Here is a 22,473-nt window from a genome sequence, read left to right on the forward strand (position 1 = left end):
AATCCCTAACACAGACGTGTGTTTAGGTGATCTGCAAGTGAAAGAATACCTGGTCCTGCCTACGTCTCCCACCCACTCACCCACCAGAGCCTGTCGGTCAAGGAGACACGGACGTCCCGCAACATGGATTCCGGACGTCCGATTTTCGTGATTGAGGAGGTACTTTCCATCTTTCCCCCCAGGTGCTGAAGAGGAGAAGAAAACGGGAAAGGAAGAAGAAAGGAAAAAAAAAACAAAAAAAAAAAACAACAACATTTATTCAAAGAGAGGGTAGTTTGGGCGGCTAGCGCAGTTCATACCTTCCGGCAGCTTCCGGGGGCCTCAGCACTTGCCTTGCAGATCCTTTGCGGAAGAGAGGGGTTTTGGCACACAGAGGCTTCCTATTCTTTGTGCCCCCTTGCAGCCTGTCTAAGTGGCGTCATGGCACTCTGTTTGTGCCAATTTTAGCACTGTGGGGACCCGTTTGACGCTATTTTATGTTTTATGGCCAATGTCAACATGCATTTATACGCTGCATGTGTATCATCTTAAACCAAGCTCAATTTTTGTGTTTTTTCTTTGTATTTTTTGCATTCTGTGCAAGCTGGGGTGTGGCCTCCCTCTCCAGAGCTGGAAACTGTATATAAGGCTTCCCCAGACTGGTGTCTACTGTTTGGGACCCAGTCCTTTTGTCTGCCCTTGTTCACACATTGAGGTCAACTTTGACACAAAACAAGGTTTTTAATATTAGACAGTGTAGGACTATCCCGAACAGAGTTACCGTGTCGTGGTGGGATGGTTTTCATGCTACTTTTGATCAAAAACAGTATTACTAAAAACTCTGTATTAATTTAGATGCACTTTTGCTTTTACTTATTTAGTTACAGCAGGGTTTTTGCTCACTTTGTCTTTTGCAGGTTTTATATTTTATGACCTCCGCGGTCTCCCGCGCCGCCGGCTGTAATCTAGGTCCCGGCTTCATCTTGGGCCTAGTTACAGCGCTGACTCTGCCCCCCCCTTCCTCCCGGCTCCGGGCGGGCTTTTTTCCCGCCTGTGTCTCTCTCCTCTTCCTGTGTGGCGTCAGTCTCCGCCCACTACCCTCAGCCTCCACTGTGGGCTGGAGCCGCCGCCATATTGTTCCTCCGGGCCCCGCGTTTAGCTTAGAGCGGGCTTCCCGGTGTTCTGACCGCCCTCATAGCGCGCGCGTTCTGCCCTGCGTCTTCTAACAGACGCCATTTTCCGGCTGAGGTAAAGAGGAGCAGCATCCATCTATGGGACCTGTCTCTCTCTACAGCCATGAAGTCTCCTACAGGACATCTGCCGTAAGTAGCTGCACTGCAGACTGACTCCCTCCTCTGCTCTCCTGTCCCCTAACCTTCTTGCAGCGATTAGTGGGATTGTTCTCATGTCTAATTCTAAGTCACTCCATCTCCTCCTCTTCCTCCACTGTGGTCCTCTCCCACCGTCCAGGAGCCCCCAATTGACCCAGTCGCACAGTCTCTGGAGCAGTACAGTCACTAACGTAATGTTTTTTCTAGAGCCGTACGGTCTCCGAAGTAATTTTACTCTAGAGCTGTACAGTCACTGACGTAATAGTACTCTAGAGTCGTGTATTTTACTGGCATAATTGTTATCTTCTGCCGCGCAGTCTGTAGTACATCAGTATGTCTGGCGGAAATCTGATTTTTCACACGATTGTTGTGTTTTCGGCCATTACAGATAGGTGCCTTGATTTTCAGCAGAGCAGGTCTCAACCATTGCTTCACATAAAGACGTTGGGGTCCTGGCATAGCAACTGCTCCCATATCTACGGCTCACAGACACTCGCCCTTCATTTTTCTGCAGCCCCCTCCGCGGACGCTGGATTAATACTGTTAGAAGCAGCTCCTTATTATGCTTATATCTCTTCACGTCTCCAGGGTTGGGCCGGTCTTCCAGCTGAATAGAAGTCCGTGTTACCTGGCAATTGTCTGCTGTGGCTCAGCGGATAAAGAAGCTGACCACAACTCGCAGGTCCAGAAGTTGGAACCATGGCGCACAACAGAGAGTAGAGTTTAGTCTCTTTCTGATCCAAGGCCTACTGTTCTACCGTCAGATGAATAGACTGGTCAGAATCTGCTTTACTACAGACTTCGTGGCACGGCTTACTACGCGTGAAGCCATTATTCTACCTGTCGTCGTCAGGTATCCAGACCTAGACCGCAACACAGAAGCCGTTATTCTGCCTAATGCCGTCAGGTATTCAGACCTAGACCGCAACACAGAGGCCGTTATTCTGCCTAATGCTGTCAGGTACCCAGACCTAGACCGCAACACAGAGGCCGTTATTCTGCCTAATGCCGTCAGGTACCCAGACCTAGACCGCAGCACAGAAGCCATTATTCTGCCTAATGCCATCAGGTTTTCAGACCTAGACCGCAGCACAGAAGCCATTATTCTGCCTAATGCGGTCAGGTACCCAGACCGCAGCACAGAAGCCATTATTCTGCCTAATGCCATCAGGTTTTCAGACCTAGACCGCAGCACAGAAGCCATTATTCTGCCTAATGCGGTCAGGTACCCAGACCGCAGCACAGAAGCCATTATTCTGCCTAATGCCATCAGGTTTTCAGACCTAGACCGCAGCACAGAAGCCATTATTCTGCCTAATGCGGTCAGGTACCCAGACCGCAGCACAGAAGCCATTATTCTGCCTAATGCAGTCAGGTACCCAGACCTAGACCGCAGCACAGAAGCCATTATTCTGCCTAATGCAGTCAGGTACCCAGACCTAGACCGCAGCACAGAAGCCATTATTCTGCCTAATGCCGTCAGGTATTCAGACCTAGACCGCAACACACAAGCCGTTATTCTGCCTAATGCCGTCAGGTACCCAGACCTAGACCGCAACACACAAGCCGTCATTCTGCCTAATGTCGTCAGGTATCCAGGCCTAGACCGCTCCGCAACTCAGAAATGGCGGTCTCCTATACCCTTCTCCGGGTTCTCTCCACGCTGATTTGTACACAGGATACTTAGAGACAATTGCAGCTGGGTTATATCCGCTATCCAGGCTGCAAACGCATTACCTACCAGGTACAGTAGTCAAACGGCCGTATTACTGTGGAGACGTGTCTGGGGTTGACTGCTTCAGTGGTACTGGTGTTCTGTACCGTATTCAGGTGAGTCAGACGCTCTAACCTTCAGGTTCCTCGTGTCCTATTGCAGCAGTACTCTATCCCTTATCAAGCACTTGAATAGTCCACTACCAGACATGTTTAGTAAATACATGCCGTCTTCCTTGGTAACTCAAACGTACCCAAGGCCATCAACTACACCGATCCGGCTATACTGTCCCGTTTTCAGGTGAGTCAGAAGCGTCCTCTCTCGCGTCCCTCACGGTCTTTTGCAGCCTTTGCCTAAGCTCTCGTCTAATCGCCACTCGAGGTGAGGTCCCGGCATTTATTGCTCATGGCGGGCTACAGCTGCGGTTACAAGCCGCTTTCAGGTGAGTCAAAGACACCTCTCAGCTACATATTTCATTGTCAATAACATCTGTGGCTTGTTAACAGTTAAACGTAAGCACTACCATGTCCAAACAGAACGGATCTCTGTCCCACAGAGCGGATCTTGGCAGCAACATAACTGGATACTCCACCTTCAGGTGGGTCAGACTCTCTCGTGTCAGGTACGGATGGTCGCGGTTTTACTGCGGCATGCTCTGTACCCTGTGAGTTGCTCCACAAGAGTTTTTTGCCATCTTCTGATCAGTTTACAGTACTGTCCAGAAGCTATCTTTACTGCCGGTGTGTTCCGCCTATCTTTAATGTTTGGCAAACAGTAGTTTATAAGTTCTAGTATGCCCTAAGGGCCTTCGAGCTATCACAATACCTAAGCTCCTTATCTGTCGGAACTTACCTATTCTTTCTTAAGGGCATGTCACACTAAGAGATATCGCTAGCAATATCGCTATAACTTGTGACGTTATAGCGATATTGCTAGCGATATCGCTGTGTGTGATATTTACCTACGACCCGCTCCCCCGCTGGTTATCGCTGATCGCGCGAGAACAGGCTGGACTGTTTCTCGTCGTCTGCTTCCTGCGGCGCTTCCTGCTGTGACGACGAGCAACGCGTGGAGCAGGGCGGGAGGACGCAGGATCGCCTGGTGTGACAGGTAAGTAGCAACCCCCGTCCCCAGCGATGTCGCTAGTGAGATCTGCCTGTGTGGCAGCTCACTAGCGACCACTTAGCGATGTACCAGCCAGGGCTGTGGAGTCGGAGTCGTGGAGTCGGAGTCGGTGCTCATTTTCGTGGAGTCGGAGTCGGTATAAAATGGACCGACTCCTAAAATATATAATAAATTGGGTACAGTAATTCAATGCAGGATGTGCTGAATATTTTTTAATAGGAGTTTGGGAAAGTTATGAAATATCCTATAAATGGCTGTTCTATTACTGATCTAAGGCTACATTCACACACAGCGTTTTTCCTGTGTTTTTTGAGGATACGTTTTTCCGCTGCAAAAGCTGATCATCTTTTTAAAAAACCGCATCACCTGAAAGGTTTTTGAGCTCATAGATAATGTTTTCAATAGCAAAAGCAGATTAGAAATCTGCTCTATCCATTTATCCATATCTGTCTATCCATATCGTATCTGTACCAAAAAGAATGAAAACCGGGTAGTACACCAATATATATTCTGTTCTATCTAAATATCTTGATTATTGGATCATAAAAATGATTAAATGTCTGAGGTTCACATTGTACTACAATAAATTTTTCACTTAAATATAAGCAATATGTGTGGGAGTCGGAGTCGGAGTCGTGGAGTCGGAGTTGGAGTCGGTGTAAGGGAAATTGAGGAGTCGGAGTCGCAGGTTTGGCTTACCGACTCCACAGCCCTGGTACCAGCGATCCTGACAGCGTCATATCGCTGGTCGGGATCGCTGGTAGATCGCCAAGTGTGACAGTACCCTTACAGACGCCAAGTAAAGCTCACAGATGTGACTTCTGACCGTGACAAGTATCCCACCTCAGACAGGAGTGGGATCTAACTCTGCGCAAGCATCGACCGGAGTAGAAAGCTGCTCCAGTCTTGGATCCAAGGATGAGTCTGATAACGCGTTTTTTCCTTCGGCTAGTATTGTATCTTTTCACTGTTATCCTTGGGTGCGTGTTGTCTTAGACTTAGGCTAGCGGGTCTACACACCGTCATCCCCTCCCTGCTCCAGAGGGTCCAGGATAGATTCGGTCGTTTACATCGTCATACGGATTGACCTGCCTTTCGTCAGCCTAGTTGTCTTCTGGTGTCTATTTGATCTACCTAAACCCAACTTTCCTTACAGTTGTCATAATCCATGTTTTGCATGGACTTTCCTTGCTCGACTAATCACTTTTCTAAGTCCAACTACACTATTTTTTTTTCCATATCCACCCTCATGCCGGTATGCTGGGTTTATCTTCCTTTTGATCTCAAAGTCATCCAGTAGTCTTCGTTCTACCTTAGTCGAGCAATCAGTTGTCTTTTCATAGCCATCCTGAGCCTACATCGCGGCGATGAGATCCAGTTTATCCCCTGGTTCCATTCAGTACGTTTTCAGTGTTCGGCTCTTTCGCAGGTTCTCAGTGGCCTGTTCTCAGGTCTTGTCATTTTCTCACAGAACGGCCTTCAGCAGTTTCCAAACAAGAGGGAGCCTTAGTATATCTCTTTCCTCCTGAGCCCTTCGCAAATTAGACTACTTCTGCGACTACGAACCCTCCGGTTCCAAGTGTCCCACTTCTACGGTCCTTCCTATCCCAGAAGTGTATCCCTCAGAGATTCCAACGGCAAATTCACACAGTAGTTGGCAAGGTCAACCTTGAACCCATCCGCCGCTATATCGTGTCCTGCCTTAGTCTCCACCCGTGCTACAAAGTTCTATAGACACATGGTCTAGCTTGCTCGTCACAGCATTCTTGCTGGGGACCGGTCGGAAAATTTGACCGTCCTCACTATCCAAAAATTTTCTCTTGCAGGAAACATGAGATTTCGCCTCATCGTTCCCATCTAGGGGTTCATTTGTTTTTTTGTTTCACGAGCGAAATTCTCTCCAAAGAAGTCCCTTACCAGCTTCCCGTTCTTTCCGTGTGGCTCCAATACGCTAAATTATTGGAGGTCACCGGAAGGACAAGCGCTCTCCTTCCTCAGGCTGAACCTCGCCGTTCTTCAGCGCATTTTCCTCAGCGTGCCTTTTCGGGATCTAGGATTGAGTCCATCCTTGTTCTCAGGAAGAAATTCTTCTTCGTTCAGCATTTGCCTCCTGTGAATCGCATGATTTTTCCATGGAGCTCTTAGGCTAAGTGCACACGTAGCAGAAAATTTCTGCTCAAAAACCTGACTCCCTTCCCAGAAACCGTGCCTTTTTTGTCTTCGCGTTTTCTGCGCGTTTTCGTCGTGGTTTTTGCGCGGTTTGATGTGTTTTTTTCCGGCGCATTTTCAAAACGCATTGAACTAGCCAGAAACACGGAAAAATCCACGAAATTAATGAGCATGCTGCGTTTTTTTACCGCGATGCGTTTTTTTTCACGGTAAAAAAAACCCATCAATATGCACAAAAAGTGCAAAATGCATAGAAATTAATGGGAAGCTTATTTTTAGCGGTTTTATTGGCAAAACTGCTAAAAATACTGCTCAAAAAATGCTGTGTGTGAACACAGCCTTATCCAGGTCCTGATTTCTTCAGGGCTTTACCGATATCTGCTTTTGCAACGGACGGGTTCATTTTTCTTTTCAGTTGGTACCCTTCCCTTTCAGGCTCCCCACCACTCCTAGGGCCTCACAGACTCTATAGCAGCTGTGGTACACTTCCTGTGGATCAAGGGTCCACTCTACATCACTCTAAATTCCCTTTCTTTCGTCCGCCTCGAACTTTTCCTTCGTGGCGCTCTCTCATCAGGCTACCTGGCTACAGCAACGGTACTTATCAAGCTCCTGCTTGAAGTATAGAGGTCTTCTGGCCTCCAGGTCAGCGTCTGCTCGCGGAATCTGGTCGACATTAGTAGGGTTGCCAGCTCAGGAACAACTGCGTTCCTTTCAGTACGACGCACACTGCCCGGGCAGTGTGTGTCCTCCTGGCGGTACTCTTTGGGCCTTCTTCTGGAACCTCTGCAGTGCGATCATATGTCCTCCACAGGTCCATGAGGTTTTTCAGAGCCCATGCCTAGCTTCGGCAAGTGCCGTTCGGGGTGAAAAGACCTCGCAGGTGACCTTGCAGGTGACTTCCTCATCCCGATTGGAGTTGTTTGCTGTTCCCTCCCCTTGGGGACTGCTTTGGGACGTCCCATGGTTTCTGTGTCCCCCAATGAAGCGATAGAGAAAACAGGATTTTTAGTTGCTTACCGTAAAATCTGTTTCTCTGAGCCTTCATTGGGGACACAGCACCCTCCCAAGTTGAACAGCACGGTTTACTGTATAATATTGTTACAGTATGGATTTGTGTTTTCTGTGGTTTTTCTCTTGTTTATAGATTGCTTCTCCTACTGCTTTCTCACGAACTGAACATCCTACTTCCTGTCGGTGGGGTATACACTGCGGAGGAGGAGCTAACTTTTTTCTGCATAGTGTCAGCCTCCTAGTGGCACGTTAATTTAATTCACCGCACACTCAAACAGACTTTATGCAAATAGGTGTTCATTTTATTACATGTGGGAGCCAAACAGGAATATAGCACACAGTGGAAGCGATATAAATACACCAAGGTTACTTACCGGTAGCCGGTTTTTCCGGAGCCCATGACGGCACACGAGAGGATCCGCCCAGTCAGGACAGGAACCCTACTGAAGATAAAGGGGCGGTATCTATCCCTCGCTTCAGTTGGTTTACAGAGCATGAGAGGCCCCCCCGGGTTAGTACACACGGTAAAACTATCACCACATTATATCTAACTAAAAAAAAAAGCACCCAAACTATAGTGCACACCAAAGGAGTGAAAAGGGGGGGAATATACAGGTGCCGTCATGGGCTCCGGAAAAACCGGCTACCAGTAAGTAACCTTGGTGTTTTCCCATCTCCCATGACGGCACACATGAGACTTTTGTAGAATAAGACACCTTAGGGAGGGACCACCGCTTGAAGCACCCTTCTACCAAAGGTTAGGTCAGTAGAGGAAGATAGATCAAGTCAGTAGTGCTTAAAAAAAGGTTGAAGGTGAGGACCAAGTAGCGGCTTTACAAATCTGCTCAATCGATACCTCAGCCTTCTCTGCCCAGGAGGTAGCCACGGCTCTGGTGGAGTGAGCCTTGATGCCTTCTGGAACCGGAGCGCCACTTGCGGAGTAGGATAACATAATGGCCTCCCTCATCCATCTGGCAATGGTACTCTTAGCTACCCCATGCCCTTTTCTACTACCCTGAAAGGCTACAAAAAGGGACTGATCTTTCCTCCACTGACTAGTTACTGACATATATTGTACTATGGCTCTTCTTACATCTAATGTATGGAACTTTTGCTCCCCAGGGTTTCTAGGATTGTTAAAGAAAGATGGCAAGGAGATCTCCTGAGTCCTATGAAACATTTGGACTACCTTGGGGAGATAAGACCAGACCCGGCCTAAGGTATGGTCTTAAGGTACTGTCACACTAAGCGATATCAATATCGCTATAACTTGTGACGTTATAGCGATATTGCTAGCGACATCGCTGTGTGTGATACTTACCTACGACACGCTCCCCCGCTGATTATCGCTGATCGCGCGAGAACGTCCAGGACTGTTTCTCGTCGTCAGCTTCCTGCGGCGAGACGAGCGTGGAGCCGGGCGGGAGGACGCAGGATCGCCTAGTGTGACAGGTAAGTAGCGACTCCCGACCCCAGCGATGTCGCTGGTGAGATCTGCCTGTGTGGCAGCTCACTAGCCACCACTTAGCGATGTACCAGCGATCCTGACCACGTCATATCGCTGGTCGGGATCGGTGGTACATCGCTAAGTGTGACAATACCTTTAGAACCACTCGGTCATCCAAGATCCGTGTATATGGAGGACATATAGATAGAGCTTGTAGGTCGCTCACTCTTCGGGCTGATGTTAAGGCTACCAGTAAGACAGTTTTAAGTGTAAGTAGCTTTGGTGACAGCTCTAGTAGTCGTTCAAAGGGATCTTTGGTTAAGGCCTCTAAGACTAGGTTGAGGTCCCAGGGTGGTATCTTTGGGATAATGACCGGCCTTGACCTGCCACAGGACTTTATCAATCGGGAAACCCACCTATTGGCTGCTAAGTTGCAGTTATATAGGGCCCCCAAAGCTGAGACTTGGACTTTGAGTGTGTTAGTGGCTAACCCCAGTTGCAGCCCCGACTGTAAGAATTCTAGGATAGGTTCCACTGGCGCTACATCCCCCAAGGGTTCCCCCAGGAAGTCTAGGAACTTTTTCCACGTTCTACCGTAGATTTGGGATGTTATAGGTTTCCTACTTTTCAACAGGGTGGAGATTAACCCTGGAGAGAATCCCTGGTGACTCAGTAGCGCCCTCTCAAATTCCAGGCTGCTAGATGGAAGCCTTTCACCTGAGAGTGGTCCACTGGTCCCTGGGAAAGCAGGTCTGGAATCTCCGGTAATATCCATGGATCTGTCACCGACATGAGTCTCAGAAGGGAGAACCAAGGCCTCCCCAGCCAAAACGGAGCTATAAGAATTATTCTCGCTCGATCCGCCCTAATTTTCCTGACCACTACTGGGATCATTGTTATCGGGGGAAATGCATAAGCCAGGATGAACTTCCAGGGTATTTGTAGGGCATCTACTGCGAAGGGGTTTTCCCTTGGATTTAGTGAGCAGAACTTCCTGACCTTCCGGTTGTGTGCGGTAGCGAACAGGTCTATTTCTGGCTTGCCACAGGCCTGAACTATTTGTTGGAAGACTTGGGGGTTTAGGGACCATTCCCCTTGTCTTAGGTGCCTGTGACTCAGGAAGTCTGCCTGTATATTTTCTACCCCCTTTATGTGCAATGCTGTGATGGATAACAGATGTTGTTCTGCTAGCTGGAAGAGTAGATCCGATATTTGCATGAGGCCCCGAGATCTCGTTCCCCCCTGGTGATTGATGTAGGCTACTACTGCCTGATTGTCCGTCATGACTCCGGTGTGGTGGCCCCGAAGTAAAGGAAGGAAATGTTTCACGGCTTTTTCCACTGCCCATAGTTCTTTTACATTTGAACCGTGATCCTTTTCTAGCGAGGACCAGGTCCCCTGTATTGAGTGGGATCTCAGGTGTGCTCCCCATCCTGTGGCACTCGTGTCTGTTGTAATGATGTCCTAGACTGGTTTTTGCCATGGGACACCAGCTGTTAGATTCTTTCCTACAGTCCACCAGAGCAGGGAATCTCTTACTGAGAGACATAGTTTGCCTTCTAAATGCCCTTTTAATTGTTTCTGTGCTGACAGAACTTCCCGCTGTAGTTGCCTGAAGTGGTACTGCGCCCATGCTACTGCGGGTATGCATGATGTCAACAAGCCTAAAAAGGACAGTGTCATATTTGGTCTTTGCATTGCTGTGCGAGCTAGGCCCCTTATCTTGGTCACTTTGTTCTCTGGCAGGAGGCAGCGTTGTCGCTCGGAGTCCAATATCAACCCTAGGAAGGATTGCTCTTTTACTGGGGTTATCCTTGACTTGGGGATGTTTACTATCCATCCTAGTCCTACTAGAATTGCTATCACTTCCTTCACTTGATGTGCGCAGTGGGACTCCAACCTCCCTATTACCAGAAAGCCGTCTAGGTATGGGACGATCACTATGTCCCTGGAACGCAGAAAAGACATTACTTCGGCCATCACTTTGGTGAATACTCTGGGGGCTGTAGACAGGCCAAATGGAAGGGCTGCGTACTGGTAGTGTCTCACCTGCCCCTGTATATAGAGCGCTACTCTCAAATATTTTTGATACTCCCGATGAATTGGGATGTGATAGTAGGCATCTTTTAAGTCTATCACTGCCATGAGGCAATGCTGGAACAGGATCTTTGTGGCCGTCTTGACTCCATTTTGAAGGAGCAATTGTCTACCCACTGATGGAGAACCATTGTCAACCTGAGGAGACTCAAAGAGCAGTCTGGTTTTTGTATTAAGAAGAGGGGGGAGTAGAACCCCCTTCCTTCTTCTTGCACTGGGACTTCCTGTAGGACTTGTTTTTTCACTAGTCCCAAGACTTCCGTCTCCAGGGCCAGCTGTTGCTCTTGGGCTTTCCTTCTGGGTGTCATTATGAAGGTATGCCTGGGCGAACGGATGAATTTTATTTTTAAACCGTCCTTTATTATGTTTAGGACCCAAGCACTGGGGGAGATATTTGCCCAGGCAGAAAGGAAGAGAGAAAGCCTTCCCCCTACCTCCGGCCCGATGTCATTGGGGAAAATTTTTGGAGGAAGTGGAGGGCCCTTTAAACATATAGCCCGATCCTCTTCTTTCTTTAAAGTCCCAGCTTTTTCTGTCTCCCGAGGGACGACCCGTTAAATCTCCTCCTCCGAAAGGGCTGCTTTTTAGGTTCTCCCAGAAATCGGGGAAAAGCTTTTCTTCCTATCCCCCGCATGTTCCAAAATCTCTTCTAGTTTTTTTCCGAAGAGGAATTGGCCATCGCATGGAATGGAACATAACCTATGTTTTGATAGTAAATCTCCAGGACACCCTTTAAGCCACAGGGCTCGTCTTGCTGCATTTGACAGGCTTGCTGCTCTAGCTGTAAATCTAATCCGCTAGGAAAGCCGCTGCTCCGTGTACCAGTGTCAGATTAGACAGAATTTCGTCCCTAGGAACTCTATCCCTGATCTGGTATTCTATTTGTTGTAGCCAGACCATGAGGGCACGAGCGGTACAGGTACCAGCTATCGGTGGCTTTAATCCACCTGCCGAAGCTTCCCAGATATGTTTTAGGAAACCATCTGCTTTTTTATCAAGCGGGTCTTTCAACATGCCCAAGTCCTCTAATGGTAGAGATACCTTTTTTGAGGATTTGGCTACGGCCCCATCAATTTTTAGGACTTTTTCCCAGGTCTCTGAATCCTTTTGTTCAAAAGGGTACCTTCTTTTTGATGTAGAAGGCAAGCCCCCTGACCTCTCAGGTTTTTTCCATTCCTTGTCAATTAGGGACTTTATTTTATAATTTACAAGGAAGGTGTGTTTTTTCCTTTCCTCCAATCCTCCAAACATCATATCCTCCAATGATTTAGGAGTCTTTTCCTCCTTAAGGCCCATTGTAGCCCTAATAGTTTTGACCAGCTTTTCCACATCCTCTGTTGGGAAACATGGACGGCCGCCTATATCGCTGTCCGAGGAGGATTCTGAGGACTGAGTAGAGGAAGAGGAGGTGGAGGGGGACAAGGATCTTTCCCGCCCCTTCTGCCCTGGCGAGGCCTCTGAATCAGAATCCCTTCTATGACCTCTTTTATCCTTTTTAAGGGCTGCCTTTAGGGAACCTTTCAACTCATGCTGTATTAACGCCTTAAGGCGAGTTACCAAATCAGGGGTTTCCTCCTGTATAGTTTTATTTATACAGTCAGCGCAGAGGTCTTTCTGCCACTGATCTGCCGGCGGGTGTTTGCCTAGGGCGCATTCTCTATTTTTGGTTTTGCTGCTGGCCTTCCTTGACCCCTAGTGATCAAACAGAAAAAAAAGGAACCCCGTTACCATAAGGGTGACATTCACGTAGATCACTCACCAACGCTGTCAATCAGGGGTACAGATCTCGAAGGCTCCTCAGATGCACTCGTGACGTTTCTTCTGGACGTCTCAGTCATGCCGGTCGCGTTTACGACTGCCGCCCCCACCACTCGAGCGGCTGCTCCTGGTATGCTGGTGGCCCGGCCTGGCATCTGGCGAGAGCTCCTGCTGCTGACACTGCTGATCTTGCCCCCACTTCCATCATGAAGCCTTGGGCATGAGTGCGTCTTCTGTGGTCATCCCCCTTATGTAAGGGAGATCCACTGCACTCTCCGCCTCCTCCGGTTACCCCCACAGCCCCTCCCCCCCGCCATGCTGTCGGGATCTTATCTTGCCGGCCGTTTTTTCCTATGGGCGCCGCCATCTTGGATCCTGGCGCCGCCTCCAGACGTCACGCGGGCACGCCCCTTCCCAGCGTGTGACGTCAGAGGGGCGCGACCCGGAAGCGGCCCGCTGCTTTCTCCATGCTCCAGGATGCGGCAGAGGGGGAGAGGGCGGCGCGGCAGCCACGGCAGAGCCCCAGGACCCCAGGCCGTGCTGCTTCTGCGCCCGCTCGGACGCTGAGCCCCCGGGGGACCCGCGGACGGCGCTTCCCTCTCCCGACGCACGGCCCCCAGGACCCTGCCTGTTCTTCCACGCCAGCACGAGAGAGGGGCAGGTACATGATCTTCAGTACACGGGTCCCTGTCAGGACCGGAAACCCAACTGAAGCGAGGGAGAGGTACCGCCCCTTTTATCTTCAGTAGGGTTCCTGTCCTGACTGGGCGGATCCTCTCTCATGTGTGCTATCATGGGAGACGGAAAAAAAAGACGTTTCGGCTCAGCCCGAGCCTTTATCATATTATCGCTTATTCCAATATTGGAGGTTTGTATAGGGTGCAGAAGGAGAGGAGAATCTCTCAAGAAGAAATACGAAGATAAATGGCTGATGTGTGCTGAGAGAAGGAAGCGCTCCCGCGCCTGTCAGAGGTGGCGTCCCGATTGGAGTTGTTTGCTGCTCCCTCCCCTTGGGGACTGCTTTGGGACGTCCCATGGTTTCTGTGTCCCCCAATAAAGCGATAGAGAAAACAGGATTTTTAGTTGCTTACCGTAAAATCTGTTTCTCTGAGCCTTCATTGGGGGACACAGCACCCTCCCAAGTTGAACAGCTCAGTTTACTGTATAATATTGTTACAGTATGGATTTGTGTTTTCTGTGGTTTTTATCTCGTTTATAGATTGCTTCTCCTACTGCTTTCTCACGAACTGAACATCCTACTTCCTGTCGGTGGGGTGTACACTGCGGAGGAGGAGCTAACTTTTTTCTGCATAGTGTCAGCCTCCTAATGGCAGCAGCATACACCCATGGTTTCTGTGTCCCCCAATGAAGGCTCAGAGAAACAGATTTTACGATAAGCAACTAAAAATCCTGTTTTTTATGCATGTACCCAGCTCATATTTAGGTCAGAAACAGGCAATCACTAAAGGTCTCACCTTAAGAGATCACCCCCAGTCACTGCGTACATACATTACTGATCCTGTACTGATCCTGAGTTACATCCTATATTATACCCCAGAGCTGCACTCGCTATTCTGCTGGTGCAGTCACTGTGTACATACATTACTGATCCTGAGTTACATCCTGTATTAAACCCCAGAGCTGCACTCACTATTCTGCTGGTGCAGTCACTGTGTACATACATTACTGATCCTGAGTTACATCCAGTGTTATACTCCAGAGCTGCACTCACTATTCTGCTTGTTACATTACAAAGAGTGCAAACAAGCTCACCACAAGGCAGACGTTACCTCTTTTGTGTTTTCGTTGTAGAAGACCCCCAGCACTAGGATGTAGATGATGGGTATGAAGAACGAGGAGTGGGTATAGAACTTGTTTTCCTTCATGTACAGGTTGGCGCGGTCACAGAAGTAGAAGTACGTCATGATGAGCCCAAGCTTGGCAAAGGAGAACAGGGCAACCTCCAGTGTGGAGGCGGCTGGGGTGACGGTGGCTGGCTTCTTCTCCTCCCCGCTCTCTATGTCTGTACACATCTTGTTCTTCCGTTGTTTGTTCCTCTGGATCACACTGATCGCCACATAGGCCCCGATGGATAAAGCAAAGAAACTGGCAGCTAGCTTCTGTATGAGGGTGAGCGGAGGGGTTGGCTGGCAGCAGGAGCCATCGATGGGCTTGAGGATTTTATTGCAGTAGGAATTCATAAGGATCATGGCGCTCTGCAGGAGAGGACGGTATTACATGCAGATATTATTACAGTCATGTCCACCACCCCCACCCACTGGCCACAGGATGCGCCCAGTCCTGCATATGGTCACCAGACACCCACAGACTCATGGACAGACATTCACAGTCTTGCTGACAGTCATAAAATGTCCACTGTCCCCAAGTTAGTGTCAGGGCACCCATAGTTCTTGGGATTGGCGCTAGGGTGGCCCGGCACCCTAGAGCACCCAACAGTCCTGGAAACTCGGCCCGGCGCCATGCGAGAAGGCGCCCCGTTGGCCCGGCGTCCCACAGCTATCCACCAAATTTCTGACACTTACTATATCTCTGCTGGTCTCTGGGATATGAAGACCATCCAAAGATTGTTCTATAGTCTCTTCAGAAATGAGCTTGGAGACGCTGAAAATTTTGATTTTTGATCTCGATTTTCTATTGGTGCCATTTAAAATCGCTGCGGCAACTTCATTGTAGGCATCGATCCGTGCGTTGGTGATCATCCTGCGACTTTCACCTAATAATTGTTCATAAACGGGATCTGGGAATGAGAAGAGGACACGAAGATGACATCAATGATGGAAACGACAGATTCATCGGTCTGCAGAGGCGGCACAAGACAACGTCTATGTTGTCAGACCGCCTCCTCATGATATGAGTGAGACATCTCATATCGTGAGGTCTGAACATGGACGTCGTCTTGTGCCGCCTCTGCCTGGACATAAAACATATGGCACCTTGTAAAATCCAGTAGACGTCACTGGTGTCCGCCAGCTTCCCCAGAAACGGCTCTAGATCCGTCAGGTTCACCTTGTACTGGGCCAGAGACTCCGCGCTGCCATTGTTCATCTTTATGGACCACTGAGAATAAAGCAGAAACTTTAATTTACATTTCATTGTGTTCTCACTGGTCACAGCACTTTGTGGGCACCATCACCATTTACATTGCCTGCCGAGCACAATAAGCTTTCCATAATTGTCCCAATGTTTAAGACAAAAAAAAGGGGAAAAAAAAAAAGTATTCTTGGGGTTTGGACAAAAACGTGGTAATAATTGTAAAAGGTAACTTTGTTCTGTGGATTAGTCTAATAATGGCACATTTATACTGTTTTTTTTTATTTAACCCCTTAATAGGATGATTTTTAATTTTTGTGTTTTGATTTTTTTCCCTCCCCTTCATCCCAGATCCATAACTTTACATTTTTTCATCGATATAGCCGTATGAGGGCTTCCCTTTTTTAGAGGGCCGAGTTGCACTTATGAATAACATGGACATGTGATGTACTGGAAAGAGTGTGAAAAAAACTGTATTTGCAAGAAAATAAAAGTGCAATTCTGCAATTGTTTTTTGGGTTTATTATTTACAGCATTAATTTTACAGTAAAACTGACCCTAGCAATAGGATTCTCCGGCTCAGAACCATTATGGAGATATCAAATGTGAGGGTTTTTTTCTCTCGTTATGGCGTTTACCAATCAGAATATTTACCGCATTTATTGGACTATAAGACGCACCTAGGTTTTAAAGGAGGAAAATAGAAAAAAAAAGGGCAAAAAATGTGGTTAATTCTGTACTATTGTCCCCCATCAAGGCATGCATGGCTCCCCTCTTCCCCCATCCAGGCATGCATGGCTCCCCTCTTCCCCCATCCAGGCATGCATGGCTCCCCTCTTCCCCCATCCAGGCATGCATGGCACCCCTCTTCCCCCATCCAGGAATGCATGGCACCCCTCTTCCCCCATCCAGGCATGCATGGCCCCCATCAGAAAAACCATTTAAAAAAAAAAAAAAAAAAAAACCATTATACTTTCCCTGCGCTCTCTCGCAGCGTCCTGTTCTTATGCCAGCAGCTGTTTCATGCTATAAAGACAGCTACCGGAATACTCACTGCTCTCCACACCCAGGATTATGGGGAGTGGAGAGCAATGAGTAGTCATTCTCTTTAGTAGTGGGCACACGTGATCGTCCTGCAGCTGTAGGAAGCCGGCGGCTGCGGTTAACAGTGTGCCTGCTACTAAATAGAAAATTAATATTCACTGCTCCCCTCACCCATAGTCCCTCAAACTTCTCGGCACCGGCTTCAGTGCGTAGATAGGCAGAATTATGGGCATGGGGAGTAGTGAATATTAATTTCTCTTTAACAGTGGGCACAGGGGTTAGCCGCAGCAGTCAACTCCTGCGGCTCGTTCCTCCGCCACTCCCCCAACTGGACTATAAGACACATCCCACATTTTCCTCAAAATTTTTGGAAGAAAAAAGTACGTCTTATAGTCTTAAAAATACGGTATTTTATATCATAATAGATCGGACGCAGTGATACCAAATGTGAATTTTTTTTAATCTCTTATCTCTTTTATCTCGGGGTGATTTGAATTTTTTTTTTACATTTTTTGCAGACTTGTACATTACCCTGCAATACTTTAATAGTGCAGTGTATTGCTAAACTACCAGAAACCCAGGGCTTCATAATTTTACTGACACACCAGACTTGGGGTTCTTCAGTCAGGTCCACGACAGCTCATTGCAGAGAAGGGGTACAGTGTCAGCACAACACCTTCCTAAACTCTTAAATGCCGCTGCCATGATTAACAACAGCAACCAAGCAGTTATACCAAGCAGGACCAAGTCGGCACCCGTGCAATAAGGATTGGGTCAGCTGCGGAGCCTGCTCCATACAGAACGAGCACACAAACTATAAATGTAAGGGTTAATGAGAAAATAAAACCTTTTCTTCTACAGATGAAACACGTATTTAATGAGCTGACAGAAATGGACAGTTTAGTAACAGTTCAGGGTCCTCAGTCTCAGTGCACGCAGTTACAGGATTAGTTGCAGCTTACCGTGGCGGCTCCGGCTACAACAATTTGGAGCTTTGATGCTGGGCTCTGGAAGTAAGAAAATAAACAAGGTTAGATGCAGGAAGACGCTCCACCTGACATTTACCGCAACTTTGCATTTGATGTAGTATTAATCCGTACACACAGTGGATAAAAAAAAAAGAAAAAAAGTCTACACACCCCAGTTAAAATGCCATTGCTTTGAAATGTAAAATAAAAAAAAATAAAAAAAATCAGACATAGAAGAACCATCTAAGAACTTTTTCCACCTTTAATATCGCCCATAATCTATATAATATGTCAGGAAAATCTTCTTAGAACAGTGAAAATTTCTATGGGGTTAATCAGTATCGCTGTAAATGATGGCGGCCGTGCACTTAATATCATTTACCATGAATATAAATGTGATTGGCCAATTCTGATACAACCACATCCACAATTATAAGAGGATGTTCTCACTTATGCAACCACATGATTTCAGTTTGTTGCTCAATGGATTTTTACAGATTATGGGTGACATTAAAAGTGGAAAAATGATTAAACGACGTCGTCAGAGAGATCCAGGATCTCACAGAAAGTCGTCATCACTTCGCCTCCTAACAAGAGACAGGAGAAAGTGTCGGCACAAACCTCAGTCAGTGTCTGGAAGCATTGCTTCATGGAGCCGTTCACCTCCGGATACCACAGGAAATCCTGGAAAGGAAAAAAAAAAAAAAATCAACATCCATTTTGTCACCGTTTCATAATCTGTCACCATAAAAGCCGATCTTCAGGGGGGTAAGCTTTAACCCCTTGGAAGCAGCATTCTTCATCCACAGGACAGGTCATAAATGTGTGATAACAGGATTTTTGGGTTGCTTACCGTAAAATCTGTTTCTCGGAGCCTTCACTGGGGGACACAGAGACCACGGGGTGTATGCTGCTGCCACTAGGAGGCTGACACTATGCAAAAAAAGGTTAGCTCCTCCTCCGCAGTGTACACCCCACCGACCGGCAGGGAATTTCCTCAGTTAGTGAGAAAGCAGTAGGAGAAGTAACAATAGATTGAGAACAGAACAAACAACTCAACTGTAACCAATCAACCAAAGTAAGAACAGGAGTTGTAGAACATGGGAGGGTGCTGTGTCCCCCAGTGAAGGCTCCGAGAAACAGATTTTACGGTAAGCAACCCAAAAATCCTGTTTTCTCGTTCGCCTTATTGGGGGAGACAGAGACCATGGGACGTCCCAAAGCAGTCCCTGGGGTGGGAACCAAACTTCCATCAGGCCAGTGGACTCCCCACCGCTGCCTGCAGGATCCTTCTACCTAGGCTGGCGTCCGCCGAAGCGTAGGTGTGGACCTTGTAGAATTTCACAAACATGTGAACCGAAGACCAGGTTGCAGCTTTGCAAAGCTGCAGCGTGGAGGCTCTGTGGCGTACCGTCCAGGAAGCACCCACTGCCCGGGTAGAGTGCGCTCTGATCCCCGGAGGGGCCACTCGATGCTTAACCCGGTAGGCCTCCAAAATTGCCGATCTGATCCAGCGAGCAATAGTAGCTTTGGAAGCCGGGTGACCTTTCCGCGCCCCATCTGGAATGACGAAAAGAGAGTCTGTCTTTCGCAAGGAAGTCGTCCTAGACAGATAGACTCTCATCGCCCTGTCCAGATCCAGCTTGTTCAGGGACCGCTCCCGAGGGTGAGTTGGACTCGGACAGAAGGACGGCAGAACAATATCCTCATTGAGCTGAAAGGAGGACACCACCTTCGGAAGAAAAGAGGGCGGAGGCCGCAGAACTACCTTGTCCTGGTGAAGTACCAAGAAAGGAGAGCGGCAAGAAAGAGCCGCCAATTCTGACACGCGCCGGATGGAAGTGATGGCCACCAGAAAAGCTACCTTCCAAGAAAGGAGAGAAAGGGAAACATCCCTGAGAGGTTCAAAAGGGGAACCTTGCAGAACCTCAAGAACCAGATTAAGATCCCATGGATCCACGGGCGCTCGATACGGAGGAGCCGTGTGAGCCACGCCCTGAAGAAAGGTTTTGACCTGAGGTCGGGAGGCCAACATCTTCTGCAACAAAATGGACAGCGCCGAAACTTTACCCTTCAAGGAACTGAGAGCAAGCCCCGCATCCAGCCCTGCCTGAAGAAACGCCAGAACGGAAGGGAGCGAAAAGCACATGGGCGTGATGTTATTGGCCTCACACCAAGTGAAATAGGTCTTCCAAGTACGGTAGTAAATTTTGGAAGATGATGGCTTCCTGGCTCGGATCATGGTATGAATTACTCGACCGGAGAATCCTGCTCGTTTCAAAACCTCGGTCTCAACAGCCACGCCGTTAAATTGAGCGGCCGAGAATTGGGGTGGCAAATCGGGCCTTGAGACAGCAGATCTGCCCTGTCTGGAAGCTTCCAGGGGGCGTCCGCGAGAAGGTTGACAATGTCCGCGAACCAAGGCCTTCTGGGCCAATTCGGGGCGATGAGAATGACTGGAATTCCTTCTGCTTTGATCTTCTTCAACAGCTTGGGAAGAAGAGGCAGGGGAGGAAACAGGTAGGGGAGCTCGAACTGCGACCAAGGAATGGCCAGAACGTCGGTGCCCACTGCGAGAGGATCTCGAGCCCTGGATACAAACTGTGGGACTTTCCTGTTGAGGCGAGAAGCTAGCAGATCTACATCCGGGGTTCCCCAACGACGGCAGAGCTGAAGAAATACCTCCGGATGTAGGGACCACTCTCCTGCCGCGAGACTCTCGCGGCTGAGAAAATCGGCGGCCCAGTTGTCTACGCCGGGAATGTGTACCGCGGAGATTGTCGGTACCGAAATCTCTGCCCACTGAAGGATCTTGGACACTTCTGCCAGGGCTGAGACACTCCGTGTCCCTCCTTGGCGGTTGACATATGCCACCGCTGTGGCATTGTCTGTCTGAATCCGGACAGGCAGGCCCCTGAGGAGCCTCTCCCAGTGGACGAGAGCCAGATGGATCGCTCGTATCGTTGATCGGTAGAGCAGATTCCTGAGTCGACCAACGACCCTGAACAGTGTGATTGCGGAACACTGCCCCCCATCCGAGGAGGCTGGCATCCGTTGTTACAATCTGCCAGTGAATGGGAAGAAAAGACCGCCCCCAAGAGGATGAGAGGTGACGTCAACCACCAGTTGAGAGACCGCTTGATCCGGCATGAAAGATGAAAAGGGCGATCCAGGGACAGAGCAGACCTGTTCCACCTCGACAGAATGGCGTGTTGGAGAGGTCTGGCGTGAAATTGGGCAAAGGAAACTGCCTCTATCGCCGCCACCATCTTTCCCAGGACCCTCATGGTTGTTCGGAGGGACGGAAATCGTGTGGTCTGCAGCGATCGTACATCCTGCTGCAGGGAGAGAATCTTCTCTCGTGGGAGAAAGACCCTTGACCGACGAATGTCGAAGAGTAGGCCCAGAAACACAAGGAGTTGAGAAGGAACCAGACAGGACTTTTTCCTGTTGACGATCCACCCGAAATTGGAAAGAGTGTCTAGGACGATCTTCAAACTTAGGCGCGCCTGGTGAAAAGAGGGAGCTTTGATCAGAATATCGTCGAGGTACGGAAAAAGAACGAGACCTCTGATCCTCAACAAGACCATCAACGCAGCCATGATCTTCGTGAAGACTCTGGGAGCGGTGGCGAGACCGAAGGGCAGCGCAACGAACTGGTAAGGTTCCTGACGAACCGCAAAACGCAGGAACTTCTGATGTCCGGAGAATATGGGAACATGTAGATAGGCATCTTGGATGTCTATTGAACACATGAATTCCTGCTCCTCCATGGAAGCGATTACCGAACGAACCGACTCCATCCGGAAGCGGCGAAGACGGACTCGCTTGTTGAGCAGCTTGAGATCCAAGATGGGTCGAACCGCCCCGTCTTTTTTCGGCACCACGAATAGGTTTGAATAAAACCCTGTGAACCGCTCCGATTCGGGAACGGGCACAATCACCCCGGAACTGAGGAGAGAGGCGATGGCCGTAAAGAACCCCGGGATCAAGGCTGGATCTTTTGGAGGACGGGATTCGAAAAAACGATACCGTGGAAGAGAGACAAACTCTATCTTGTATCCTGACGATACGACCTCCCTGACCCAGGCGTCCTCTACTGAGGCCAGCCAGACGTCCTTGAAGAACAAGAGTCGACCTTCCCAATTGGAAGGGACCCTCGGGAGTCCGAGGATAGTCATGCTGAAATGAACCGTCCAGATCTGGATCTGGATGGTCTGCCCTGTGAAGAGTGGGATCGCCAGGAGAGAGTGGGTCTGAATGAAACTTTCTTCCTATTCTTGGCGTGCCTGCGGCCTTTGTTGGTTGGAGGAGGTCTCCGCCGTATTGAAACGGCGGAAAGCCCAAAAGGGTCAAAACTGACGCATTAGTGGAGGTCTGCGGGGTTTGGACTGAGGGAGGAGGAGGGAACTCGTGCCTCCGGTGGCGTCCTTAATAATCTGGTCCAATTGGGAACCAAAGAGACGCACTCCCTGAAAAGGCAGATTAGTAAGAGACTTTTTAGACGACAAGTCCGCCTGCCAGGCTTTGAGCCAAATTGTACGTCGGATTGCCACGACGTTGCTTGACGCCTGAACTGTGTAGGATGCGGCATCCAATGAAGCAGAAAGCAGATAATCCCCCGCATGGGAAATCTGATTGGCGAGATCGACCAATCGATCTGGTTGTGCTTTCTCTAGGATGCCCTGATGAAGATCCTCTGCCCAAGTAGCTATGGCCTTTGCTGCCCAAGATGAAGCAAAGATTGGGCATACCGCCGTCGAAGCCGCTTCGAAG

At 48.9% G+C, this 22,473-nt stretch overlaps 1 protein-coding gene across 1 annotated transcript in view; it reads right to left on the bottom strand.

The window, feature by feature from the left end:
* The window catches only part of CASD1 (CAS1 domain containing 1), a 72,009-nt gene that overhangs the window by 36,837 nt on the left and 12,699 nt on the right, over positions 1-22,473 (bottom strand). The window contains exons 6-10 of the mRNA XM_073582059.1: positions 18,319-18,381; positions 17,692-17,736; positions 15,589-15,712; positions 15,178-15,392; positions 14,425-14,850 (exon numbers count right to left, since the gene is read on the bottom strand). Coding sequence (XP_073438160.1) covers positions 14,425-14,850; positions 15,178-15,392; positions 15,589-15,712; positions 17,692-17,736; positions 18,319-18,381 — 873 coding nt within the window. The remainder of the gene's footprint in view (positions 1-14,424; positions 14,851-15,177; positions 15,393-15,588; positions 15,713-17,691; positions 17,737-18,318; positions 18,382-22,473) is intronic.

This window comes from Dendrobates tinctorius, unplaced genomic scaffold (assembly GCF_039654945.1).
Source record: "Dendrobates tinctorius isolate UK_male_01 unplaced genomic scaffold, ASM3965494v1 ptg000070l, whole genome shotgun sequence".
Lineage (NCBI taxonomy): Eukaryota > Metazoa > Chordata > Amphibia > Anura > Dendrobatidae > Dendrobates > Dendrobates tinctorius.